This window comes from Ochotona curzoniae, unplaced genomic scaffold (genome assembly GCF_017591425.1).
Source record: "Ochotona curzoniae isolate NIBS_2020 unplaced genomic scaffold, NIBS_Ocur_1.0 contig_2861, whole genome shotgun sequence".
Lineage (NCBI taxonomy): Eukaryota > Metazoa > Chordata > Mammalia > Lagomorpha > Ochotonidae > Ochotona > Ochotona curzoniae.
Window position 1 is genome coordinate 3396370 of NW_024465620.1, and position 26601 is coordinate 3422970.

The window sequence follows — 26601 nt, forward strand, 5'->3', positions numbered from 1 at the left end:
GCGCGGGCGCCAATGGGCGTGCGCCCGCAGCCGTCACCGCCCTCCCGCGCCCGGTTGCCGGGCGACGCGGGGACGTCGCGCGGGGGCGCACTCGGCCGTGCCGGTCTCTCCGCCGCTGCTTCTCCGCTGGGGGCCGGGGGTCACGCGGCGGGGTCACGGCTCCGGCCTGCGCGTGCCCCCTGCCCGCTGCTCCCGGGGAGCTCGGCCACGGCGGCTCGAGGCCAGGAGCCCGCTCCTCCCCTCACCCCTGCGCGAATCTGACGCCACTTCCGCTCGCGACCCCTGCCCGACCCCGCTGCCCCGCACCTGGTCGCAGCGCGTCGCAGCAGGTGCTCGCGGCTCCGTGACGCTGTGGGGGCGGGAGGCGAGCCGGGGACAGCCCCCGTGCTGGGACTGCCCAGACGCATGCGGGACCCGAGCAGTCGCCCGGGGGAGGGGGCCTCAGCGCCCTGGGGACACGCTGCGATGGCTCTGCACCCCGGGGTGGGACGGGGAGCACGGGCTGCCTCCCCTCTCCCCTCGCGCTGACCTCCATGTGATCTTGCCAGGTGCACGAAACCAGCTCCCTCGTGGGGTGGTGGGCGCTTGGAGGGCTGCCATGGCGCCCGGCCACCTGTCAGTACGAGAGATGAGAGAGGATGAGAAGCCCCTGGTCCTGGAGATGCTGAAGGTGAGCCCTGGGGGCGCGTGCTGGGGACACCGAGGCCTCTGGCACTCCCCAAGAGGTGTCCTGGCTGGGACTTGTCGCACCAGCGGTTGGAGCTGGGTTCCCATGCCCTAGCTTGGCCTAGGCTCCCCGCAGGGCCCAGGCTTCAGGCTGCACCCGTAGCCCTGGCAGCCTGAGCCAGCTCCCATCACGACCTGCTCAGCCTCCTGCAGGGCGGTCACTGTCCCAGCTCTTCCCCTCCTGCTCCTGAATCACCCAGCACCAGGGCCCCCCAGGGCAGGTGCAGTGCTGTGCCTGGCTGAGGAACCCCTCCCTGCAGGCCGGCGTGAAGGACACGGAGAACCGCGTGGCCCTGCACGCTCTGACACGGCCGCCGGCCCTGCTGCTCCTCGCGGCTGCCAGCAGTGGCCTGCGCTTCCTTCTGGCCTCCTTCGCCCTGGCCCTGCTGCTGCCCGTGTCCCTGGCCGTGGCAGCCCTGAAGCTGGGCTTGCGGGCCCGCTGGGGCTCGCTGCCTCCCCCGGGGGGCCTGGGGGGACCGTGGGTGGCCGTGCAGGGGTCAGGGGATGTGTGCGGGGTCCTAGCCCTGGCCCCCAGTGACACCGGTGCTGGCCGTGGAGCCCGGGTCACCCGCCTGTCTGTGTCTCGCTGGCACCGGCGCCAGGGCGTGGGCAGGAGGCTGCTGGCCTTTGCCGAGTCCCGGGCTCAGGCCTGGGCGGGGGGCTCTGGTGAGACACGGGCCAGGCTGGTGGTCCCTGTGGCTGTGGCTGCCTGGGGCCTGGCAGGGATGCTGGAGGGCTGTGGCTACCAGGCCGAGGGCGGCTGGGGCTGCATGGGGTACATGCTGGTGAGGGACTTCAGCAAGGACCTGTGACCCCTGGCCCCCGGAGCGTCCATCGCCTTTGTCAGCACAGCCTTCTGGGGGGGCAGCCTCTGATGAGCACCCACTGTATGCTGGGCAGTGTCCACCACGAGTCCCTCGGCTGGAGTACACGTGTGGACGCATCTAATGAGCACCCACTGTATGCTGGTATCACCCACACCCTCCACAAGCGCCCAGCACACCAGAGGCCAGGAAGAGGGGGTCCCGAGGGCAGGAGCCCTCAGCTGCCCATCCATCTGTCCATCTGCTGCCACTGCTGAGTGAAGTCAGCAGGGAAAGAACCCGCTCCCCTGCTGTCCTCTGTCCCCTGTGCCTGACCCAGCCCAGCCCACCTCGTGTGCTGTCTGCACCGAGAACTTTCCCTGCTCGGCCCGGAAGAGACATGGCGGGAGGGGGTGCTGAGCGGGTGCAGCTGGCCGGCGGGGTTAGGATCGACGTGGAACATGCCCAGAGGGACGAGGCCCCCAAGGAGGGGAGCCCATTGGAGCGCGCCCTGGGGTGGGTGTGTGCTGCCGAGGGCCGTGGGTACCGGGAGGTGGGCTGCCAGGCTGGGCAGAGTCCAGGCGGTGGCTGTGGGCAGCAGGAGCTGGGGGCAGGGTGGAGACGCAGTGTCTGTTTTTGTGCTGTTAATAAAGGCTCAAGCTGCCCAGCAGCCAGTCTCTGATGCCTTTTCCAGTCTGTGTCTGTTCCCCCCGCCGGCTCCACCCCCACCCTGGCTTCTGTCTGGCTCCCCCCACCCCCGAGCTGTGTTTGGGGGAGGCGGTGAGCTCACAGAGCCTCGGCCCCTGCCAGCTCTGAGTCACGCTCCCTGTTACTGAATTTTTTCCACCTCACAGCTGCCTGCTGTGGGGAGTGTGTGTGTGTGTGTGTGCAGCCCCTTCCCTGCTCGCCCCCCACTCCACCGCCCTCTAGGGTCCCCGGTTCGACTCCTCTTGCCTATCCTTGGGTTGGGGGCCTAAAGTTCTCTAGTCTTTGTCTTGGCCTGGCGGTCCCTCCTGGTGTCTGGCTGCAGGCTCTCTTGCTGCTGCCCCTGGACTCCCAGACCAGCCTGCCTGGCCCTTGCTAGGGTCTGACCCCCTCCCACTCCTGGTGCCCTGGTCGGTTCCAGGAGGCGAGAAGGTGAGGGGTCCCATGTGTCCCCCTCCAGAGCCTGCTGTCCATCCGGCTGTCAGCTCCCAGGCCGGCCTGGCGGGCTCGGTGTGGGTGTTTGCTGTTGGCCACCCCCCTCCCGCCCGCCACCCCCCTCCTCCCCATGCCTCAGCCGCGAGCCAGCCCCTCCCGCCCTCCTGTCCCCTGCCGCCTCCCCACAGCCTCTTCCTCCTGGCGAAGCCTCGGGCCCCTGCCTGCTCCTTCCGTGGGTCCCGGGCGGGCCGGTGGGCAGGCGGGAGCCTCTCCTTCCCTCTCCTCTGCTGCCTCCTATCTCTTGTTCCCACGTACCCTCCCCTGGACTCTGCAAACATGAGGGTCCTGGCCTGCCTCGGTGAGTGACCCTACCCCTCGGGGCCCCGCCCCTGACCCCTGAAAGCGTCTAGTTCAGGGCCCCAGAACTTCCGGAGTCGGGAGCTGGTCCTTGGGGCTGCAGGGGTACCTTGGTATGTGGCTGTCCTGCCTGACCCTTCAGAGACTCAGCCTCATCCCACGCAGGTCACCCAGCCAGCTGACCTCTGGCCAAGCAGCCCAGTGCCCAGCCCCACCTGGCTGTGCCCAGGCTGTGGCTCCCCAGTGTGGGGCTTGTGTTTCAGAGATGTGAGTGTGTGCCTGTGATGTGAGTGTGAATGTATGTGGGAATGAGTGAGTGTGTGCGAGTGTTTCGGGGTGACCAGGGTGAGGGCTCACCTTCACACTGCCGCTCCCACCTGTTGCAGTGCTGTTGCTTGGGACCCAGGCAGTGGGTAAGTCCCCTCTTCCTCCCTGCGCACCCTCCTGCTGTCACCCCTGCTGTCTGACCAGCGTCTCGGAGCGCTTGAGTCTGGCTGGACCCCCAGGATGGCCTGTAGCCCCTACCACGCCCCAGGCCTCAGAGATGCCCCTACCTGGGGTCACGGTCTTTCCCTCCTTACCCAGAGCGGCTGCGCCTGGCTGACGGTCCCCACGGCTGCGCCGGCCGTGTGGAAGTGTGGCATGGCGGGCACTGGGGCACCGTGTGCGATGACGGCTGGGACCTGCGCGACGCCGCCGTGGCCTGCCGGGAGCTGGGCTGTGGGGGGGCGCTGGCCGCCCCTGGGGGTGCCTTCTTTGGAGAGGGCGCAGGGCCCGTGTGGCTCAGTGAGCTGGCATGCCGGGGCAGCGAGGGGCAGCTGGGTCTGTGTGCCCACCGCGGCTGGAAAGCCCACATCTGCAGCCATGAGGAGGATGCTGGCGTGGTCTGTGCAGGTGAGGGCGGGCATCGATGTGGGCGCCCTCCAGTCCTCCAACCCCTGCAAAGTCAGTTCTCTCCCTGCCCTGGACTAACATCGCTTCTCCACTCCAGGCCACAACCACACGACCCCTGGGTGTCCCTCTTCCTGCCCCTCTCCCCAGGGACTCCTGGGGGCTCTCCTCTGCCACCTTCCTTCTCTCCTCCCTAGGGCAACGTGTGGTCAGTCCCAGGGAGGAGTCGGCTCCACCCCTGCCCAAGGAACCTTGGCCTGGGCTGCCTGTGGAGCAGAGCCCCAGCTCCGAGGAGCCCCCCATGATTGCTGGTGCGCCCAGGGGACCCCCTCCCTGGCTCTCTTAGCTGCTCTGGCCATGGGGCGAGGGAATGGGCAGGTTCCCACGCTGGCCCTTCCAGACCAGGGGCAGCCCCTGCACAGCAGCCCTGGGAAGGGGCCCTTGGTCCAGCTCCTGACCTTCTACCCTCTCCCCTCCCAGTCCCCCGCCTGGCTGGAAACCCTCAGAATGGCCCCCGGAAAAAGAGCCCCCGGCCCAAACAGATCAAGTCCACCCGGGCCCCCTCACTGACAGCTGGAGCCCCCCGGCAAGGTGGGTACCCTTCTGGACTGGGGACCCTGGGCTCTCCCCATCTCTGCGTTGCCCCATCCCACTTCTTTTCCTTTCTCGCTGTCCGGGTCCGCTCCTGGCTGGGTTCCAGCTACTTCAGTGGGGTCTCTCTCCCTCTAGAGGCTGGGATGGGAGACCTTAGGCCAGTGCCCCACCTGGGCCTCCATTTCCCCAGGTGACAAATGATATGGGGTACCCTGACTCTGCTTCTCCCAAGCCATGGTTGGGCCCCTTGGGCCCCTCACCGCCCTCCCCACTCTGCCCCCAGAGCGCCTACGCCTGGTATCAGGCCCCCACGGCTGCGCCGGCCGCCTGGAGGTGTGGCATGGCGGGCGCTGGGGCACCGTGTGCGATGACGGCTGGGACCTGCGGGACGCCGCTGTGGCCTGCCGGGAGCTGGGCTGTGGGGGGCCGCTGGCCGCCCCTGGGGGCTCCCGATTCGGGCCAGGTGCGGGGCCCGTGTGGATGGACGACGTGGGCTGTGGTGGAGGAGAGCAGGCACTGCGGGACTGTCCACGCAGCCCCTGGGGCCGGAGCAACTGTGACCACAGCGAGGACGCGGGGCTGGTGTGCACGGGTACGTCCACCTGTAGTCACCACGCTGCCTTTGGAGAGAGGCCAGACGGAGACCTGGGCTGCTCTGTGGGGCCAGCCACCGTGTCTCCCTGATGTGGTTGCAAGACTAGGAGTGCCCTGCCTGGGGCTCCAGCTAAGTCCCCAGGGTAACAAGGCAGCCCACCCGTCACTCCCCTACCCTGCCCCATCCCCTGGGAGGGCAGTGATTTAGGGGTGTGGGGAGAAGCAAGGGGCTGGGGCCAGTGGTGGCTGAGACTGCCCCACCTCACCAGGGGGCTCCTCCCCTCTGGGACCCCCCTCATCTGCTCATCCCTCTCCTCTGTTCATGAACCCCATGAACAGCTGCTGGGTTCACAGCGTTCACCGTTGCTGGGGTGGGGAGCTCAGGGCTGCAGGTGCCGAGTGAGTGGTGGGCTAGGCCTTGTACCTCCACCTGAGCTTCCTGGCAGCCCTGCAGGGTACACTCACCCTCTGACTAGCTGCACCCCACCCTGAGATCTTGAGCATGAGGCTACACAGGGACACGGTGGAGCTGGCATGGGGTGGTTTCAGGGTGCTGGGGCACAGTGGAGTTCACCATGGGTAGGGTGGGTGGGAGACCCCCAGTGGATGCAGGGCCAGCAGGTGGCCCGCCCCTTGCAGCTGTCCTTCCTATAGAGACTGGGGGCCTGGGGTGGGGCCTGTGTCTGCACAAGGTGGGTGGGTTGGGGTGTCCCAGCGGAGGGTCCCTGGATGCAGCTCATGGCCTGCTCACCCATCCCAACTTCCTTTCTCTCTCTTGCCCCTCTCCCACCCCACCTCAGGCCCAGCCCCCAGGCTGCGCCTGGCTGATGGCCCCCACGGCTGCGCCGGCCGCCTGGAGGTATGGCACAGTGGGCGCTGGGGCACCGTGTGCGATGATGGCTGGGACCTGCGGGACGCCACCGTGGCCTGTAGGGAGCTGGGCTGTGGGGGGGCGCTGGCCGCTCCCGGCGGCGCCTTCTTTGGAGAGGGGGCCGGCCCCATTATTCTGGACGACCTTCGGTGTCGAGGGAACGAGACGACGTTGCGCTTTTGCCCAGCCCGGCCCTGGGGCCAGCACGACTGTCACCATCGCGAGGATGCTGGGGCTGTGTGTGATGGTGAGGGGGCGAGGGAGTGTGGGGCGTGTGCGGGGTCTTATCCCTAGGCACCCTTCCCCTTCTCCCGACCCTCCTCCTGGTCCCCATTGGCATCAGCAGTTCCCAGCCCTGGGGACAGGCTGGCAGTGTCTGCGGGCCTCCGCTCACTTCACTGGGATGGAGCTACTGATCTCTTGTGGGCGGGGCCAGGGCACAGCAGGTCCCCAGTCCCCGAAGATGGACAGTGCTGGGTTGAGCCCCTGCTGGTAGCAGCCCTGACAGCTGCCTCCACCCTCCACCCTCACCTTGCCTTCAGCACCCCCAAGTCACAGCCTTCTATCTGTTCTGGAAGTGAAGGTCTGGGCTGGGTCAAGGGAGAGGCTTGGTGGTAGGGGGCAGCTGTGTGTACCGGGGAGGATGGGGGAGCCAGCGTGGGGTGGGGTGGGTGGGAGCTCACAGCCTCTCCCTGTGCCCTAGGCATGCCGCTTGGCCACATGCCCCCCACGGCTCCCACGGTGGACAGCAGCAACAGTTCCGTGCCCAGCGAGGCTGCCCCCAGGCCGCTGCCCACCGCGGCAAGCCAGGCCCTGGCAACAGCAGGCATTGCACCTCCTCCACCCTCTTCGGCCAGCCCTCAGGATCCAGGCCCGGATGCTGGTGAGTTTCCCACTGGTCCCTCAGGCAGCGGGGTCCTCGTGTCCCCCGGCTCTGAGATGGTCTCCCAGGGGCCCCTGCTTAGAGGACACACGCCAACTCTGTCTTGATATCCTCAGTGGGGCAGCTGGGACTCGAACCGGTGTCCCTCCGGGACGCTGGTGCTGCAGGTGGAGGCTTAGCAAGGGCTCCTCTTTCCGTGTTTTGGAAAGACTGAACTAAAGATGGCTGTTGGTTTATGTGTTTGTCCAGGTGCAGTGAGGGCGACAGATGGTGAGGTCCCAGCTGTTGGGGTTCTCAGGGGGAAGGGCCGCGCGACACAGGCCATGGGGAACCAGCAGGGAGCCAGCGAGGCCGGTGCACAGGCCAGGGACAGCTTTGAGTGGGCTTTGTGGGCTCCAGGGTGGACCAAATATCCCTCGTCATTTGCTGCCCAGTGCAGCAGGGACCAGGGCAGTGGGTGAGGCCCCGGCGGAGCAGGTGATGTTGGCTAAGGGCTCTGGATTCTGGGCAAGGGGGTCGCAGTGAAAGGCATGGTCACTGTTGACCACCTCTAGGGATTAGCAACCCTGGGAGGGGGGATAATCCTTTGAGCGGCAGCAAGGCCCCCAGGCTGGCATGGCCCCCAGGCTGGCATCCAGCTCAGAAAACAGGCAGCTGTCTAATCTCAAGGCTGGGCAATGGTGGCCACCGTCGTGGGCATGCCGCGTGCCAGTGTCTCAAGTTCTCCTCACGTCTGCCGCCTGCACTGGCTGGTGCTGTCTTTGTCACCGTTCCCCATGCTTTCCACGGGCGGACCAGGCCCTGCTTGTCTTCCGGTGTCTGGTTTATTTCCTCAAGCTGTATCCGTGTTATCCCAAAGACCAGGACCGCCTTCCTCCTCCTAAATGTTAGTTTATATGTGACAAGCAGAGACGGTCGATGGAGCTTCACGGGCTGGTTCACTCCCCAAATGCCGGCGGCAGCCAACGCTTGGCCAGGCGGCAGCCTGGGGCGTGTCAGGTCATCTGGATCTCCCATGTGGATGGCAGGAGCCCAAGGATTACATCATCTCTCGTCCCCTCAGATGCACCGGAACCAGCAGATGGGACGCAGGCACCGCAGACAGAGGCCTAGCATGCTGTGCCGGTGTCTGCCCCAAGCTCTCCTTGCTTTTGTAGGCTGGGTGGTGTTTCACGTGTCTGTGCATACAGACCCCATCTTCTTTATCCATTCCTCTATTCAGGACATTTAGTTAACTTCAACATCCTGGCTGTTACAAATAGTGCTGCCATGGACTTGAAGTGCTACTGTTTCTTCCAGACCCCCTTTCAGTTCGCCCTGCATGTGTGCAGCATGGGTGCAGAGATGGGGCCGCTGACTCATCCTAGTTTGGGTTTTAACTTTGGCCAGAGGCCCCCACTCTGTCTTCCACAGCAGCTGTGCCCCCTCCAGCTCTACCAGGCAAGCCCGAGGCTTCCATCACTCCACATTCTCACCAAAAATTTATTTGGTTTGCCTTTAAATTTTTTTTTTAACTTTTATTGGAAAATCAGATATATAGAGAGAAAGGTTTTCCTTCTGCTGATTCATTCCCCAAGTGAACGCCATGGCTGGACTGATCCAAAGCCAGGAGCCAGGAGCCAGGAGCCTCCTCCAGGTCTCCCACGTGGGTGCAGGGTCCCAAGGCTTTGGGCCGTCCTCGACTGCCTTCCCAGGCCACAGGCAGGGAGCTGGATGGGAAGCAGGCTGTGGGGACAGGAACCAGCAGTTAATGACCATGTCCTTTGCTGTGCCGGAGTTGATTTTAGCTCAGTGTTCCCACTTGCTTCTTTCTGTCTCAATGTCTGTGCTGTTGCGATCACCCCCCTGGGGTCAGTGCCAAGACTAACCATACTTTCGTTCCCCACACACTGACGGACTCCCGGCCGTCTCCTCCACCTGGCTCCTACAAGGAATGCTGACAGCCGAGCCGCGAGCCTGGCACCTTCCCTGCTCCTCATGTTTTGGCCTCTTTTCTACCCCAGGGTCCCCGCAGCTGCGCCTGGTGGCAGGGCCCAGCAGGTGCTCCGGCCGCCTGGAGGTGTGGCACAGTGGGCGCTGGGGGACAGTGTGCGATGATGGCTGGGACTTGCGCGACTCGGCTGTGGTCTGCAGGGAGCTGGGCTGCGGGGGACCCCAGCAGCTGGATCCTACGGTGGGCCGCTTCGGGTGGGGTGCCGGCCCCATCTGGCTGGACGATGTGAACTGCGTGGGCACGGAGGTGGCACTGACCGACTGTCCTTCTGCTCCCTGGGGGAAACACAACTGTGCTCACAACGAGGACGTCGGGGTCACCTGCTCTGGTAGGGACACGCCGGACTGACACCCCGCTGGGACTGGGGTGCCTACGGCTGACTGCCCGGGGTCCCCTGGGGCACCTACGGCTGCCTGCCTGGGCTCCTCTGGGGGTACCTACGGCTGACTGCCCGGGGTCCCCTGGGGCACCTATGGCTGCCTGCCTGGGCTCCTCTGGGGGCACCTACGGCTGACTGCCCACAGCCGTGCTGGGTACCCATGGCTAACTGTCCGTGGCCATCCCAGGCACCAACGTGCCTCCTAAGCCGTCCTCCCGCCCTCTCTTGGGCATTCTGTCACCGTGTGACCACACTCAAGCAACAGGAGACAGCTGAGGCATGCAGAGTACCAGTTATTCAGAGCAGGGTGCTTCATCCCCCAGGGGCGCACGGCTGTGACAGCAGTCAAGCCGTGGGCCTGTTTGCTCCCACACCAGCCCTCCTGGGGCCCCGAGCTGGGGCAGGCCAGGATGGACAGGGTCACATGGGCCTGGTCTCGCCGTCACGGCAGGAAAGAGGCACCCCGGTGCTGTCTGTGGTACCCGTGCAGGGGGTGGAGTCCCCAAGAAACCCCCGGCTACAGTGATCGCAGGGGAAGCACACTGCTTCCGGCCAGGGGAGGACCGGGGCGCGTCTCAGAGTGACCGCTGCCCTCCCACAGTGGACAGCACTTAATTCCCCAGTACTGACAGGTGACAGACACCCTGCTGAGGCCAATCACGTGTGGACACTGTTAGCACTGCCCGCCTGCACGGCCCAAGTCCCCAGACACTTCCAGAATCTCCGCAGTCACGCCGCTAGGAGCCGGGTTAGGCTGCCGCTGCACTCCCAAGAGACCCTTCCCCTTCCAGGTCCCCGACACCAGGGCCGTGGGAGTGGGGGAGGAATGGGACGCGCCTGCAAGCGGTGCCCAGCTCTTCTTTCCTGCCGCCTGCCTTTCAGGGACTCCGGGCCTGGACACCATCTCAGACCCCTTCAGCTGGAGCTGGCTCCCGGGACTGGGCAGAGAGCGGGACGCCTGGCCCCCGGGGGGGTCGGTCACCAAGCCCCCTGCCAGTCGCACCCCTGGCGTTCCGGAGAAAACCACCACCAAGGCCCCGGGGAAGACCCCCAAGAGTACTAAGAAGTGGGTGACCAAAAGCCCCAGGAGACCGACCCCTCACCCCCCTGTGACGCCCACCACGACAGCCTCCAGGGCCCCGCATTCCTCAGCACGGCCCTCAGCCACCCCCGCAGCCCCGCAGGCACAGACCACGCACACCACGCACGCCCCGACGCCCGCACCCCAGGCCCCGGCGGAGACCCCAGGCTGGCCGGCAGCGCCCACCGCGGCCACCAGCACCGCGGGCCCCGCAGGTGAGCGCCGCCGGGGGCCGGGCGGGCCAAGGCCACGGCCTGCACCTGACCCCGGGCCTCGCCCCACAGGCCCCTTCCGCCTGCGGCTGGCCGACGGGCCCGACAGGTGCGCGGGGCGGCTGGAGGTGTGGCACGCGGGGCGCTGGGGCACGGTGTGCGACGACGGCTGGGACCTGCGCGACGCCACGGTGGCCTGCCGGGAGCTGGGCTGCGGCAGCGTCCGGCCCCGAGTGGGCAAGACGCACTACGGCCCGGGCGGCGGGCCCATCTGGCTGGACGACGTGCGCTGCGCGGGCGGCGAGGCGTCGCTGAGCCGCTGTCCCGCGGGGCCGTGGGGCAGGCACAACTGCGACCACGAGGAGGACGTGGGGCTCACGTGCGCCGGTACCCGCGCGCGGGGGGCGGCCCGGGGGACCCTCCCGCCTGCGCGCACGCCGACCGCCCGCGTCCCCGCAGGCCACCCCGAGGACCACGACTACCCGCCCTGGACCTGGGAGCCGGAGGAGGACCGCGCCCGGGGGACCAGCGCCTCCGCCGCGCCCGCCGCCACCACCAGGCGCCCTCCTGACGCAGGTGAGGCTGGAGCCGGCCCGTCCTCGGCCACTCGGGGCTGGCCCGTCCACGGCCACTCGGGGCTGGCCCGTCCTCGGCCACTCGGGGCCGGCCCGTCCACGGCCACTCGGGGCTGGCCCGTCCTCGGCCACTCGGGGCTGGCCCGTCCACGGCCACTCGGGGCTGGCCCTTCGCCTCAGCCTTTTCCCGCCTTTTCCTGGGGCCATGTACGCATGCGCAAGCCGGCTGGTGCAGGCAGACGCTCTGCCCGGCGCCTCATGACGTCACAGGCTCTGTGTATCCTCATAGGCCGGCTGGGCCTGCGGGGGTGGGCGGGCCCTGGAGGCGCTTGGCTGCTCCGGGTGGGGTGAGCCGCCCCGCAGCGCGACGCCGCCCCCTGGTGGCCCGGCCTCCCCTGACCCCAGAACGTGGGCCTCCCGACCCCAGGCCGAGGGACGCCCCTACCCCAGGCCGAGGCTTCCCTGACCCCAGGCCGAGGGACGCCCCGACCCCAGGCCGAGGGACTCCCTACCCCAGGCCGAGGCTTCCCTGACCCCAGGCCGAGGGACTCCCCGACCCCAGAACGTGGGACTCCCCACCCCAGGCTGAGGGACTCCCCTGACCCCAGAACGTGGGACTCCCCACCCCAGGCTGAGGGACGCCCCACCCCAGGCTGAGGGACTCCCCCGACCCCAGAACGTGGGACTCCCCGACCCCAGGCCGAGGGACTCCCCGACCCCAGACTGAGGGACGCCCGACCCCAGGCCAAGGGACTCCCCGACCCCAGGCTGAGGGACACCCCACCCTAGGCTGAGGGACGCCCCGACCCCAGGCTAAGGCTCCCCTGACCCCAGGCCGAGGGACTCCCCACCGCAGGCCGAGGCTTCCCTGACCCCAGGCTGAGGCTTCCCTGACCCCAGGCCGGGGATGCTGTTGGCCCAGGGACCCTCCTGGACCACAGCCACAGTGGCAGAGAGCAGTATGGGAGACGTGAGCTCAGGTATGCGGCCCGCCAGCCTGGGCGGGTGGGGTCCTGGGGGGCCAGCCACGTGGAATATGCCCGGCGTGTACTTGGAAGATGGAGGGGGAGGGCGTGGGGCCCGTGGAAAAGTCACCCCTCCTGGGAGCGTCCGGGTCTCGCTGTGGAAAAAAGGGAGTGTGCCAGGGTGGTTGGCGGGGGCAGGGTGGGCTTGCTGTGTGCACTGCAGCGGGCTACGGGGTGTGTGTGCATGCGTGTGTGTGCGTGTGTGTGCGTGTGTGTGCTCCGTTCCCCTGGAGGCAGTGCCGGGCGAGGGCTGGCCGCTCCCAAGGCATGTGGAATCATTTAAAGCCGCACCCCGCTTGCTGGTCACTTTGGTCACTGAGCGAGCTGCAGGGTCCCTGGGCCGCAGCAACAGGTCAGGGGGACCTGGGCAGCAGGAGGGGGCAGGGTTCCCCAGGGGCACGGCCAGCTGTGGGCCTGGCACGGTCAGCCTCTGCTGGGCACTGATCGGGCTGAGGGATCCACATCTGTGCGGTGGGCTCCGGCCAGCCCGGCGCTGGCCCGCGGGGGACGGGCTTCCCGGCCTGTTCCAGCCCCTGGAGCCCGCCTGCATTCCGCTGCTGCGGCCTCTCTCTGACCCCCTGCTCTCACTGGAGGGGTGAAGGGTTCCCCGGCTTGGAGGATGGGCACGATGGACTCCATCGTGTGTGCAAGCCCCCCATTGCCGGGGAGGCCGGGGAGTCCTGTGGTCCGGGGATCTGAGTGCGGGGCGCAGCAGCACCAGCCCTGGGGTGGACGAGGCTGGCGGGGAGGGGCAGGGCCAGCCAGAGCGAGCTGGGTTCCTGTGGTTTCCGCTGCGCGAGGGGGTGCCGGGACCGGGGACCCCAGGGTGAGTGGCTGGGGACGAGGCGTCGCCGTCAGCTCCCTGGTGCTGGGCACCCCTGGAAGGGCATTCTGTGCTCCGTCTCCCTCCTCCCCATGCCCCCGTACATGCTGCCCCCTCGCTGCTCTGCAGGACAAGAGTTGAGGTGAGGCGAGTGGACGGCAGAGCAGGGACCCGAACCCCAAATCCCGCACCCTGCCGGCTCCTGCCAGCAGCTGGGAAGGGATGCCTTGTCGTCACAGGGAGGCGGACGCCTGGGTAGGGCAGGAGTGGAGCTGCGGGGACCCCAGGGGCACCCCGAGCAGGATCTGACAGGAGTCAGGTCCCCACAGCGGCTGTGTCCATGAGAATGGCACCTGTGGATCCTGTCCGTCTGCCTCCGGCCACCCTGACCCCTCACCAACACGCACGGCTGGGCCAGGTGCTCTCCCAGGTGGGGGTGCGGGGGCCAGCGACTTGGACCATCTTGGGCTGCTTTCCCAGGGGGAGGGAGCTGGTTGGGAAGTGGAGCAGCTGGGACACAAACTGGAACCTGTATGGGATGCCTGCACTGCAGGCAGAGGCTTAATGTACTGTGCCACAGTGCTGGCCCTTATTAAAGAGGGGACACACACAAACACCTCTACACCTTCCGTCCACTGGTTCACTCTCCAGAAGGCCTCTAGCGGGTCGCACCAGGTCAGCTAGAGCCAGGAGCCTGAACTTCCATCTGGGTCTCCCAAGAGCTGCTTTTCCAGCTCCCTGCAGCGAGCCTGGTTGGAAGTGGAGCAGCTGGAGCAACAATTGATGCTGTGCAATGGGGGTGCTGGTGTCGCCAGGGCAGCCCGACCTGTTGCCCCACACTGCTATGGGGGTGCTGGTGTCGCCAGGGCAGGCTGACCTGTTGCCCCACACTGCTGCCTGGCCTGTGTTCCTGTCTATTCTGGAGAATCCAGTCCCTTCCTTGGCCTCATTGGCCTGTCAGTCTGGGGAGGCGGTTCCCCAAGGCACAGGGCTTGCAGGAGGCCTCCAGCAGAGGGCGCCCGAGTGCAGCCTGCTTCAGCCGCCTGGGATGGGTGTCCCCCAGGAGCCTGGGACGGGTGTCCCCCAAGAGCCTGGGACGGGTGTCCCCCAAGAGCCTGGGATGGGTGTCAGCCTGGAGCCTGGGACGGGTGTCAGCCTGGAGCCTGGGACGGGTGTCAGCCTGGAGCCTGGGATGGGTGTCAGCCTGGAGCCTGGGACGGGTGTCAGCCTGAAGCCTGGGACGGGTGTCAGCCTGGAGCCTGGGATGGGTGTCCCCCAAGAGCCTGGGATGGGTGTCAGCCTGGAGCCTGGGATGGGTGTCAGCCTGGAGCCTAGGATGGGTGTCCCCCAAGAGCCTGGGACGGGTGTCCCCCAAGAGCCTGGGACGGGTGTCCCCCAAGAGCCTGGGACGGGTGTCAGCCTGGCAGCCTGGGACGGGTGTCAGCCTGGAGCCTGGGACGGGTGTCAGCCTGGAGCCTGGGACGGGTGTCAGCCTGGAGCCTGGGATGGGTGTCAGCCTGGAGCCTGGGACGGGTGTCAGCCTGGAGCCTGGGATGGGTGTCAGCCTGGAGCCTGGGATGGGTGTCAGCCTGGAGCCCTGTATGCTCTGCCTGGCTCTCCTGGCAGCCTGGCTCCCCTGGTAATCTGGTCGTAGGGCCAGGTGGTGCCATGGTTGTAGGGACTTGGGGAATTTGGGGTCTGTGGGGCCTGGGACAGTTGCAGGAGGCAGGGTCCTCTGCCTGTGTGAGCTGCTGTAGCCAGAACCTGACCAGGCAGGGCTGTCTGGGTGCCCTCTGCAGAGGGCTATTTGCTGCCCAGTGTGTGTGGCATGCGGTGTGTGTGCTCAGTTGGATGAGGTCGTGGTCACTGCCGCACCCCTGGGTCGCGTCGGCTGTCTTGTCTCCGGCTGAACTAAATGCTTGCTGCAAAGAACGCAGAGGTGAGCCAGCCAGGCGGCCTCAGGTGCCCGTGCCCGGAGGGCCGTGCCAGAGGGCAGCAGCAGGGGCTGGCTTCAGCAGAGGGGTGACAGTCGCCGTCCACAGGGCTGGCTGTGCCGTGGCCTCTGCAGACCTCGCCTGGAGCGCTTGTGGGGTCCCCAGGACCAAGTTGGGGGGCGAGGACGGGGAAGGGGATGGGAAGCCATGCCACCTTCCCGACACGGATTCATTCAAGTGACGCAGCCACGCAGTCGTAGCAGTAGACCATACTTTACATCAAAAGTAATGCAGGAAAAAAGGAAAACCGGGATAAGCTACAGGACTGCGAGGAAGGCAGGGTCAACGTTTTAGTTGCTCGCTCTGGGTCTCCGGCTCCGCCCTCTGCCGAGCCGTGCGGTGCGCAGCCGCGGACGCCAGGTGGCGCCCGACACCCCGAGCGGCGGGAGTAGGGCACTAGGGCCGGGCGAAGTCTGCCGGCGACCCGTGACGTCACGAGGGCCTGCGCCTCCCATTGGCAGGTCCCGGGGCGGGGCGGGGCGGGGCAGGCTGACCTCCGCGGGACCTCTACCCTCTCCTCCTCTCCCTCCTCCTCCTCCTCCTCTCCCTCCTCCCCCTCCTCCTCCTCTCCTCTCCTTCCTTCTCTCCCTCCTCCTCCTCCTCCTCCCCTCCCTCCTCCTCCCCTCCCTCCTCCTCCTCCTCTCCCTCCTCCCCTCCCCTCCTTCTCCTCTCCCTCCTCCTCCTCCTCCCCCTCTCCCTCCTCCTCCCCTCCCTCCTCCCCTCCTCCCCTCCTCTCCCTCCTCCCCTCCCTCCTCCCCTCCTCTCTCTCCTCCCCTCCCTCCTCCTCTCCCCTCCTCTCCCTCCTCTCCCTCCTCCCCTCCCCTCCCTCCTCTCCCTCCTCTCCTCCCTCCTCCCTCCTCTCCCTCCTCCCTCCCCTCATCCTCTTGCTCCTCCTTTGTCCCTCCCCTTGCTTTTCCCCTTCTTCCTCCTCTCTCTCTCCTTCCTCCAGGCTCCCCAAGGAAACCGGGCTTCAAGCAGCGGCTGCTGCGCCCCACCCCGTCCCCGGCTCCCTCCACCTCACCGGGCACCCTGCTGACCTCTGCCACCCCTGACCCTGAACCCACGGCAGAGGCGACCTCTGACCCCAGCACGACATCACCACCTACCACCGAGCCGGCCTCCTCGATGAGCCCCGACTTGGCTTCAGCCGCCCCTGACCTTCCTTGGCCGACCTCCACCTCCAGTGCCACTCTGGGAGGCACGGCGGCACCCTCCCCCCCCGACACCCCACTGCCCAGCCTGCCCGCGGAGCTGACCTCTGACTGCTCTGCCCAGGCGGATGTGACCAGTCTTGCCCCTACCTCGGAGCTGATCCCAAAGTTAGACACCACTCCAGACACTAGCACCGCTTCATACCCCAGGACTGACCCAGGACCTCCTGGACCCACCGACACCCCCATCCCCCCACCTCCCACTGCGCCCCCTCGGACCCCCACCACCCTCCATCCCACTCTCCCTGCTGTCCCCACCACAACCCCTGCCCCCACCACCCTGCAGACGGCCACCAGTGCGCACGCCACCACCCCTCCTCTCGGCACGTCCAGTCCCACTGGCCTCACTGCCCCCACAACTCCGGCTCCTACCTCCACACTCGGCACCACTAAGCCCCTGCCCACCTCCTTGGGGACAGAACTTCCCTCCCCCACCCCAGCGTCAGCCCGGCCGCCCAGCCTGGCCTCCACCCCTTCCCTGGGTGCTCCCACCTCACACACGCAGCCCCCTGCGGCCTCCGAACCCAGACCCTCGGCAGCCCCAAGCGTGGACCCGGAATCCCTTGAGGACTCCAAAACCCAGAGAAGCCAGGGCCCTGAACTGACCCCTCCCACCACCCAGACCCCACACTCGACCTCTGACCCCAGCGTGACCCCACCCCGCCCCCTCCCCACAGCGGCCCACCCGTTAGATCTACCTCCTCCTGATCCGCACACCCTTGGGCCGACACCTGGCCCAAGCCCGGGTCCCCTGGGCCCATGTGTGGCCCCAACGCCGGCCGTGCGGGTCATGGCTTGCGAGCCCCCCGCCCTGGTAGAGTTGGTGGCCGCCGTGAGGGACGTGGGCGGCCAGCTGCAGAGGCTGACCCAGGTCCTGGAGCAGGAGCGGCAGGAGCGCCGGGCCCAGTGGCTGGGACTCAGCCAGCTGGTGGAGGCTGCTCAAGGGCTGGGACAACTGAGTGAGGTCCTGAAGAGGCTGGTGGAGGTGGCCTGGCCTCCCAGCACGCCTGTGCCTGTGCCAACCACCACGGAGCGGCCTCTGCGGGGAGACGTGTAACCACTGCTGGACTCGGGTGGGGCGTCCCCGCGCCCCAGACACACGAGAAAACCAAAGAACCTGATTAGACACAAGGTGTGGCTTGTGATTCTTGGGGATCCAGACAGCCTGGGGGAGACGATCATGGGGTCGATGTTGATTTGTGAATGAATGGCACATGGACTGCTGCCCAAGGTGGAGGCCATGCGAGTGCCAGTGACGACAGTGATGGTGGAGGTGGTTGTGTTTGTTTAAACGGTGGTGGAGGTGGTGATGGTGTTGATGGTGGTGGTGGTGGTAATGGTTGTGTTAACAATGGTGATGATGGTGGTGGTGGTTGTGTTAACGTGGTGGTGGTGGTTAGTGGTTTTGACCACTCCGTGGTTCTGATGGTGGTGGTGCTGGTGGAGATGGTGTTGATGGTGGTGGATGGGTGTGGTGATGCTGGCCGAGCTAGCGAGGTTTGTGTTAACACTGATAGTATTGGCAGTGGTGATGAGCATGGTCAATAGTATTGATAGTGACCTGGAGGTGGTGATGGCCTCTTGGTCCCGTGCTGCTGGTGACCTTGATGGCAGGCATGACAGCAAAGATCCAGCTCCCTGGGGGCAGAGATCTGCTCGGTCCTGGCGCCAGTGCCAGCCTTCCGGCCCGAGGCTAACGCAGAGTCATGGTAGTGAGCCCCTTCTGAGGCCATGGGTGTGTCACCCTGCTGGTGACTCATGTGGCACGGCGCTTCCAGGGGCTTTGTGTGGGCTGTGTCATGGGGCCTGACAACACCCCCCAGGAGGGGCCGTCTACAGTTACCAGGGCTCAGCAGATGACCTGGCCGAGCCTTGCCGGGTAGGGCCTGAGCAGTCCCAGCTCTGAACAGTGGGTACTCATGCCCGCCTCTGGGGGTGGGGGGTGGGGCAGGTGAGAGCATACCAGCACGCCTTCACCCCGCCTGCAGACCTGGCACCAAGGCATGAGCCCTCGGTGGGCACGGGGGAGCCATGACCTCAGGGCAGTGTCCCACGGCCACGTCACATGGCCAGGACCTGGCTCGGCCGTGTCCCCACAGGAAATCTAGTGGCTTGTCTTTTTCACTGAGCCTCAATTTTGCTGTAAAATGGGGGTGACCTAGCGCTTGTTGAGGCACGAGAGGTGATGGTTGTGGAGAGGAAAGCCAGAGATAGGGTGAGAGAGATCTTTCATCTGGTGGCTGCACTGGCCGGAGCTGGGCCTGTCTGAAGCTGGGAGCCAGGTCTCCCATGTGGGTGTGGGGGCCCAAGCCCTGGAGTCCCCTCCGCTGCTTGCCCAGGCTCGTGAGCTGGGAGCTGGGTTAGAAGCAGAGCGACCTGGACTGAGACCTGCATCACCCCGGGAGCCCCAGGCGGCGGCTTTGACCATGGACTCCTGACTGGACCCCTCCCACGGCCCTCTGTGGACCAGAGAGGGCAAGGCCTTATCTAAGGCCGCACAGCGGGACCAGGACTCGTCAAGCCCTGCCCGGCCACCCACCGGGTCGGCTCTTCTGCCTCTCTCCTGGTGACCTTCGGCAGGAGCGACAGGTGGCCACGCTGTAAACCAGGACCAGCAGCACGGCACCCCCTCCTCCCTGGCTCAGTCACTGGAGGAGAGGGGGCCTGCAGGGGCTGGGCCAGCAGGCCAGTACGGGGCAGGTACTCGTGTCTGGGGGTCTCCGGGTGGGCTGTTTGTTCCTGCCAACAGGCAAAGGGGCACACCAACAATTCTCCTTTCCCTGGCTCTCATTAAGCCTGAGACCTAAATAACTGCTGACTGGTCCCTCAGGGCTTGCCGAGGGCCAGGCGGGCGAGCCAGTGACAGGATGGCGCCCGGCTTGGGCGTAAGCCGCCTTTCTGCTTCCCCAGGAGTGGCTGAACCCTGCCCCAGGCTCCTCACTGCAGCCGGCCCAGTTCGGGGGTCAGGCTCTGGGCAAACAGAGCTCTCTCCAGCCCCACCAGCCTCTGGCAGCCCCGCAGAAGCGAGTGCCCAATTACCCAGTCACCCTCTGCTTGCTGGGCCAGTGGCTAAGCGCAGACATCTGGCCCCTGGGCCCAAGGCCAGGATGGGTGGCCAAGTTCCCCCCACCCCCGCCCCAGCCCTGACCCTGGCACCTCCCACGGGACAGCTGAGTTCTGCCACCACCTTGCACCAGGCCCAGAACAGTAGCTGCCCAGACCTAGCAGGCTCAGCCGAAGCAGGAGGAGCCTGGCAGGTTTAGCAGCAGTCCCCCTCACAAGCCTCTGCCTGGGGCCCAGCGGAGTGGCCAGCCCCCCGCGCCTGCTGCCCGGTGCTGGGCCAACACTCCACGAACAGGCCTCGTGTTCCCACCAAGGCCGCCTCACCTAGCGGCAGGCATGGAGTGAACCCCTTGCTGCAGGCTCGGGGTGCCGCAGTACCCAGGAGCTGAGCGTTGGCTCTGCCGGCACTGGTGGGTGGTTAGAGTGGGGTCTTTTCCTGATCTGCTGGATTTGAAACAGGAGGCCGGGCCTGAGGTTTCCCCTAGGATCCCTGCCCCTCCGTTGGTAGCCAGTCCTGCTTGCTCAGGGTCGTGTGGCCAGGGGAGCTGGGCGGTGGGCTGGTGCCCACCTCTTTCTGGCTTTGTGACACTGTAGGACAAAAGTTCCCGTGGGGCCACAATGATCTTAGCGGCAAGGCGGGGAGAGCCATTGCTTCATTTGAGAGGCAGAATTAAAAACAGGAGACAGATCTTCCATCCGCTGGTCTCCTCCCCACATGGCAGCCATGCTGGAGCTGGGCTGATCTGAAGCCAGGAGCCAGCAGCTCCCTCTGGGTCTCCCACGTGGCTGACAGGGGTCCAAGCATTTGGCCAGCCTCCTCAGCTTTCCCAGGTGCATTAGCAAGGAGCTGCATGGGAAGTGAAGCAGCTGGGACTGGAGCTGGAGTTCGTATGGGATGCTTGGTGCAGCAAGCGGTGGGCTCTACCAGCTGTGCCACCACACAGGCCCCAGGGAGCTTGACTTCGAGGGTTAGGGTCTGGGAGCTTGATTGGGCGAGCAGGTGCCCATACTGAGTCCTCCGCACCCGTGCCTCCTTCCTTTGCCCCAGTCTTAGGGGCGCTGAGGGGCTGAGCGCCCTCTCACCCCCGGTCCTCCGCCGCCGCCTGCGAGCTTCTCCCACCACAGATGACGCAGTGCCCTCCACCCAGGCTGGCTGCTTCCGCTCGCGGGTAGCTCAGGGCGCAAGGGTTTCAGAGCACACCCGCGCCAGGCCGTGTGTGAGCCCCCTGCGTGGGCGCGGGCGTCTCTCCTCGGGTGGGACAGTGGTGGGGATGCTTCAGTGTCTTCCTGTGGGCTTTCCTCTGGGTGTGGATTTTGTTTCGCCTGGGGAGCTCACTCAGGCAGGAGCCTCGGGTCTCCAGGGCAGCTTCCTATCCCATCGCACCAGCAGCACCCTACAGCGCAGTTCCAGGCAAGCTCAGGGGCTCCCTGCAGGGACACAGCCTCCATCACTCCCCCTGACCCAGCACCCATGGCACCACAGGGACCCCGCACGTAGCAGGCTTGGGTTCCAGTCCCGTCCTGCTGCTGGCGGCTCTGTGAGCAGGGGCAGGTGCTTGGCTACGGCAGCCAAGCCGCCCGAGCCTCAGGCAGGAGCCCTGCAGCCGGGGGCGCCTGAGCAGCTGGCACTGCCTCCTTAGCGCCCCTGCGGGTCAGGCTGCCCGGTTACCTCCTTGTCACCTTCCCTGGATCCTCAGCTGCCACCACCGGTTAACACCAAGCTCCCCCGCCGCACCTCCAGCTTTTACGAGACACATTCTTGAACTAATTGCTGGAGCTGTTTCAGATCCGTGGTGTGCCCCTCTGGCTTCTCCACCAGGAAGGTCCACCAAGGAACTCACCTTCCAGGAAGCCAGTCCCCGCCCCCGCAGGCCAGACTGCCCAGGGCAGGGGCTTGTGTCCCCACTTCTCTGGATTTGGACCCAGACCCAGAGGGTCCTGCAGGGGCTCCCCGAGGTGCAGACACACGCGCGGCCCTCTGCCAGGTGACACCTTGTGGTCCCAGCAGGGAGCCGGCAGCGGGTGACACAGGATCTGCCCCGCAGTGGCTGCAGCCCTGTCTTGGGCCTAGGGCCAGGCCTGGTACGGAGAGGAAGAGGGAGTGTCCACAGCGGGGTGGCTGCCAGCAGGGGCCCAGGGAGGGGAAGGTGCCGACAGGCTTCGGCACCCGCCTGACCTTTCTTGCCCCGCTAGGCGCACACACACGCCCAAAGCCTTGCAGATACATAAACACGGATCCAGTGTCCGCCTGCAGACCGCCAAGAGTCCTCCCAGCCCCTGCCCCCAGTGCACGAGCCAGAGTCTGTCCACTCGAGCCACAAGTGCGTGTGTGTGTATGTGTGCCTGCGTCGTGGGTTCCCAGAATCCGCCTTTGGTATCGACAATCCGCATCTCCGTGGTGCCACACAAGCTTTGGGTTGGTGAAATAAAAAGGGTTCTGGGAGCTCAGCTCTCTCCTCCCCTTTCCCACAGACAGGTGTCAGTCTCAGAGCCTTTGCGGGACCACACTGGCTTTATTCGCAGGGAGCTGGAGGGAGGGGGTGGCACCCAGCATCCCACAGGCAGACGGGACCACCCAGCCGGGGAGAGGAGGCCCCGAGGGCTCTTCGCCAGGAGCTGGTGTGGCTGGCAGCCCCATCCCTGCCCCTTGCTCCAATGGTCTGCGAGTTGTACTAGTTCTTGCTGTTGGAGGGACAGACGTATAGCAGGAAGCGCCACAGGGAGGACCCCCCACCCGAGCTCCTGCAGGGGGGGCCACTGCCCCCTCCTCAGAGCCGCACGGCAAGCTTAGACGGCTGAAGGGGCTGAGCGGCCAGAAAGGGGATCCGGTGAGGGTCGGCAGGTGCAAAGCTGGAGACCCCGCCCCGGGTGCGCAGGTCCAGTGGGGCGGGACCTGCTGCTCTCCTGTCCTCTCACTCCCCACCTCGGCCCTCGGCTTCCTCCAGCTTCCCCATTTCTCGCTCCTCCACCTCGTCCACCTCGTCCACCTCCTCCGCCTCGTCCACCTCCTCCACCTCCTCCACCTCCTCCCCCTTCCGCTGCCTCCAGGGGCGCCCCAGGTAGCCCCGCACGGCGCTCACGGGACTCCTCTTCCGCGGCCGAGGGTCCAGCAGCCCCCACAGGAGGGCGTCCGCAGCAGGTGCCAGGCCGAACCAGGGCTGGGGCCTGTCCTGGGGTTGACCCGAGGCCTGCCACACCAGGAAGTCCTCGTAGAAGGGGTCGGTCTCCGCTAGGGGCTGGTCCCAGGGGAAGTAGCCGGTGAGGAGGCAGAAGACCAGGACACCCAGCGCCCAGGCATCCAGGGCGGGCTGGATGGGGAGGCCGTCGGGGAGCGGCGGCGGCGCGCACAGCTCCGGGGCTGTATAGGGAATGGGTGGCCCGGCCAGGCGCAGCATCGTGCCGCGGGGCCGCGTGTGGCCGAAGTCCGCGAGCTTGACGCGTCGCACGCCCGGGTCACACACCAGCACGTTTTCAGGCTTCAGGTCCCGGTACACGAGGCCATGCGCGTGGATGTGCTCCAGGGCTGAGGCCAGCTGCGCGGCACAGCGCTGTGCTGCGGGCTGCGTAAGACCCACCTGCAGGGAAGAGGCCCTGGGAGTCCCTCTGCCCACCCCAGGGAGGCAGGTGCGCGGAGAGGGAGAGGCCAGCGGCAGGAACTCCCCCCGCCGGATGGTGGCCAGGCGGCCACGGCATCGGTCACCCACCTTGGGCTGGATGAAGGCGATGAGGTCACCGTGTAGAACTGGCTCACTCAGGAAACTGTAGGAAGCGGCAGACTCAATGCCAATGCCGTAGGCCTCGACGATGGCCGGATGCGTGCCCAGCGCCAGGCCCACGCAGAACTCATACAGGAAGCCCCGGAGGGAGGTGGAGGACTTGGGAAGCTGCTTCAGGGCCAGGGACGTGCCTGGGGCAGGAGAGCAGAGGGACAGGGGGCCAGCTGCCATCACCCGCTCCACCCTGTCGCAGTCACTCCCTTCCCAAGCCCACCCTGAGCTGGATCCCACCCTGAGCTGGATCCCACCCTGAGCTGGATCTCATCCTGAGCTGGATCCCACCCTGAGCCGCATCCCACCCTGAGCTGGATCCCATCCTGAGCCAGATCCCACCCTGAGCCGGATCCCACCCTGAGCCGGATCCCACCCTGAGCTGGATCCCACCCTGAGCCGCATCCCACCCTGAGCTGGATCCCATCCTGAGCCAGATCCCACCCTGAGCCGGATCCCACCCTGAGCCGGATCCCACCCTGAGCTGGATCCCACCCTGAGCCGGATCCCACCCTGAGCCGGATCCCACCCTGAGCTGGATCCCAGTGCAAGTGGCATGGGAGATGGCGAGTTGCTGCAGGCCAGAGCTTGGGACGTCTGACTTGAGGCAGTTGCCAGCCACGGGGGCCGGCACTCGGAAGCTGGGCCCTAGCTGAGCTCTGCTTCCTGGTGCTTCTCAGTCGTCCTTGCTTCTGTGCTTGGTGTCCAGCGGCCCCTGGGTTTGCCTGTGCTAGGTGACCCCCAGATGGACTGGTGCCTCGGTCCCTGTGTTAAGTGACCCTTCTGTTATTAACAGAGGCTCCGAAGCAGCAGAGTGGAGTTGCTGGCTGCTCCACCCTGGGCTGTGACTGTCATGGCTCTACTTGGGTGGGTGTCCTTGCTCCTCAGTGTCCAGTCCATCTACAGTTACAAGCCGTAGGAATGGCGGGTGGGAGAAAGCCCGGTGCACTGAGGACTACCCCCTACACCAGGCATGGTGGGGCCCAAGGCAGGGAGGTTCGGGCCGTCCCCAGGACACAGCCTGGAGGGGGCAGAGGCGACAGCCCTCCCTGGGTCATGCCCACGCCCCCAATGCACCCTGGTCCTGGTACCTTTCTGCCGATGGGTGACCAGCAGGACCCGGCCAAAGCGGCCCTGGCCCAGGACACGCACTTCCTGGTAGAGCTCGTCCAACTCCACACGGACCAGGGTCTGTGTACTCAGGGCCATCATGTCCTCCAGGGCCCGGGCCGCCTCCTGGCCCTGCTGGAGTTCTTCCATGGTGAGGCCCCCCAGGCCCTCCACAGCTCCATCTTCGGCCTCGGCAGCCTCGGCCTCCACTGCTGCTTCTGGCTGCTTGCCTGGCATCTGTGTGAAGATGGGCAGGACAGCGCTAGGGCTCAGGCTGCCAAGCCCAGGTGGAGGAGGGGCTGGACCCTGGGTGTGAGGGAGGAGGGGCTGGGCTGGACCCCTGGGTGTGAGGGAGGAGGGGCTGGGCTGGACCCCTGATCTGAAAGGGCGGGTCTAGGAGGACCCTGGTCCAAAGAGGTGGGGCTGGGGGCTCCAGCTTCTTGCCTAACTTGGTCTCCCTCCTGGCACGCGGCCGTGGGAGCTGAGAGCCTGGCTGCTGGTGCGAGATGAGGTCAGGAGACAGGTCCCAGATGTCCTCCGCCATCACACCCTGGCCACCCCGTGGCCCGAGGGTGAAAGATGAGCCAGATCGCTGGGACACCCCCCACCTTGTTTCCAAAGCAAACAGACTTGGGCCCAGGGGCAGGCAGGGGAGCGGGCTGGGTCTCCTGAGAGCAAACAGGTGCGGTCCCCCCAGGGCTGCAGGAGGAGGCGGGGCTGCGCAGGCCGCGCCTGGTCCCTGTCAGCCCACCGGCCTGTCTGACCGTCCGCCGGCCCGCCTCACGTCCATCCCTCCGAGCCCACCTTCCTCCCTCAGATCGGGGAGCCCTGCTTTCACAGCCCACCCTCCTTTCCGGCCTGGTGTCTGGACTCCAGCCTCTCCTTCAGGCCTAGGTTCCCAGCCACCCTGTCTCCTGGAGCCCTGAAAAGGCCACACACCTACATACCCCCGAATCTGTTTCCGAAACACTGAACTACTGCTCTCCGGTCGCGGGGTGCAGCCGAGCCCCCCCAGAGGACCTAAGTGGCCAGCTGGTGATTTCCAGTCCCAGGTCCTGCGGGCCTCAGGCTGTGTAACTTTGCCCTGTTCCCACCTGTGCCCAGACCTGCAGCCCTCACCTCCTCCACGGCTTGCCCGACCCTCCGGCTGCCTGCTCTGCTCAGTGCCTGGCACTTAGGGCCCTGCTAGTACAGGCCTGCCCAGGGGCAAGACCCCGCCCCTACTTGGGGGTCGTAAGGCCCCGCCCCTGGCCCCGCCCATTCTGCCCCCCACTGGGGGCAGAGCGACATCATGCGTTGGCTCTTAGAACTGAAGGTGCTAAACAAGTGCTGGGCACCCAGAACTCAGCTTCTCCCTCAGACCTTGGCCCAATCCCCAAAACCCCCTCCCTCCCTCACACCCAGGGGTCCAGCCCCTCCTCCCTCACACCCAGGGGTCCAGCCCAGCCCCTCCTCCCTCACACCCAGGGGTCCAGCCCAGTCCCTCCTCCCTCACACCCAGGGGTGCAGCCCAGTCCCTCCTCCCTCACACCCAGGGGTCCAGCTCAGACCCTCCTCCTTCACACCCAGGGGAGTCACTAAGCTGCCTCTGGCCTGACCCTCCCAGCTGTCCACCCCCTGAGAGGTCAAACAGGAGTGTCAGTGGAGGGCATCCCTGGCACCAGATGCCAGGCTGCTGTTTGGGGGAAAGGATGAGACAAGGAGATTCCAGAGCGATGTGGTGAGAGGTGACCTCACCCTTTGCCGGAGCAGGTGGTGGAGCAACTGTGAGGCTGATGGGGGTCTGGCCCTTTGCTGTAGGGCAGCTGCACCTGCCCCTCAGGTTTATGGTGACCCAAGGTCCGCAGAAGCACCGACATGGGGAGACCCTGACTCCCCCACTGTCTCCATTACAGTGGCCTTGTGATGCTGATCCAGCCTGGGGCCCCTGAGGTGCCAGACACTTCTTTTTGTCATGGAGAAAATGTCACTAGCTGCCCCAGGGGCATGCTAGTGGGCTCCAGTCCACCCCACCCCTGTTCTGCGCACTGGGGAGTTCCATGCGGGCAGAGGCCCCGGGGTGAGGCCAGCTCTGGAGGCTGACAGGGCTCTGGCAGAGCTCCGGGACCGTGCTCAGTGCCAGGAGGGGATGCCAGGTCCACCCTGATGGTCTGAGAGGAGAGGCGGAAAAGGCAGAAACTCAGGGGGCTCTGACGTGAGCCGTGGGAGGAGAGGGCTTGTGTGACAAGCAGGAGGTGCGTGTGGGCATGTGCATGAGGTCCCAAGCCCACGCCCGACTCCCCTAACGTCGCCCGGACACGAAGGGGCGGTTGTGAGACGGACACGTCTCGGTCCCAGATTCAGGTTCTGCGCCATAGGGGATGGGAGCCGCTCAGAGCCTGAAAAGGCAGGGGTTCCTGCAGGATTCCACAACAGGCGTTTATTTAGCCTCAGCCCCAACAGCGTGGAGACACAGACTTCAAGAGATGCAGTGCCTCTTTCAGGGGGAAAATTGCACAGAGAGGGTGAG

At 66.3% G+C, this 26601-nt stretch overlaps 3 protein-coding genes across 3 annotated transcripts; 2 read left to right on the plus strand and 1 right to left on the minus strand.

Annotated features, from left to right (window-relative positions):
• The first annotated feature begins 247 nt into the window (after positions 1 to 247).
• NAT14 (N-acetyltransferase 14 (putative)) lies at positions 248 to 2196 on the plus strand. The gene is made up of 3 exons (XM_040978361.1): positions 248 to 329; positions 549 to 670; positions 987 to 2196. Exons 2-3 carry the CDS (start codon positions 599 to 601, stop codon positions 1536 to 1538), a joined length of 624 nt encoding a protein of 207 aa, XP_040834295.1. The 5' UTR covers positions 248 to 329; positions 549 to 598; the 3' UTR covers positions 1539 to 2196.
• An 809-nt stretch (positions 2197 to 3005) lies between these two features.
• Positions 3006 to 17209, plus strand: SSC5D (scavenger receptor cysteine rich family member with 5 domains). The gene is made up of 12 exons (XM_040978245.1): positions 3006 to 3027; positions 3413 to 3439; positions 3612 to 3920; positions 4115 to 4228; positions 4398 to 4508; positions 4795 to 5103; positions 5906 to 6223; positions 6680 to 6859; positions 8863 to 9180; positions 10114 to 10911; positions 10984 to 11100; positions 15891 to 17209. Exons 1-12 carry the CDS (start codon positions 3006 to 3008, stop codon positions 17207 to 17209), a joined length of 3942 nt encoding a protein of 1313 aa, XP_040834179.1.
• Positions 17210 to 22127: 4918 nt separating this feature from the next.
• On the minus strand, positions 22128 to 24329 carry SBK2 (SH3 domain binding kinase family member 2). The gene is made up of 3 exons (XM_040978246.1): positions 24074 to 24329; positions 22920 to 23122; positions 22128 to 22790 (listed from the first exon to the last, which is right to left on the minus strand). Exons 1-3 carry the CDS (start codon positions 24327 to 24329, stop codon positions 22128 to 22130), a joined length of 1122 nt encoding a protein of 373 aa, XP_040834180.1.
• Positions 24330 to 26601: the final 2272 nt, after the last annotated feature.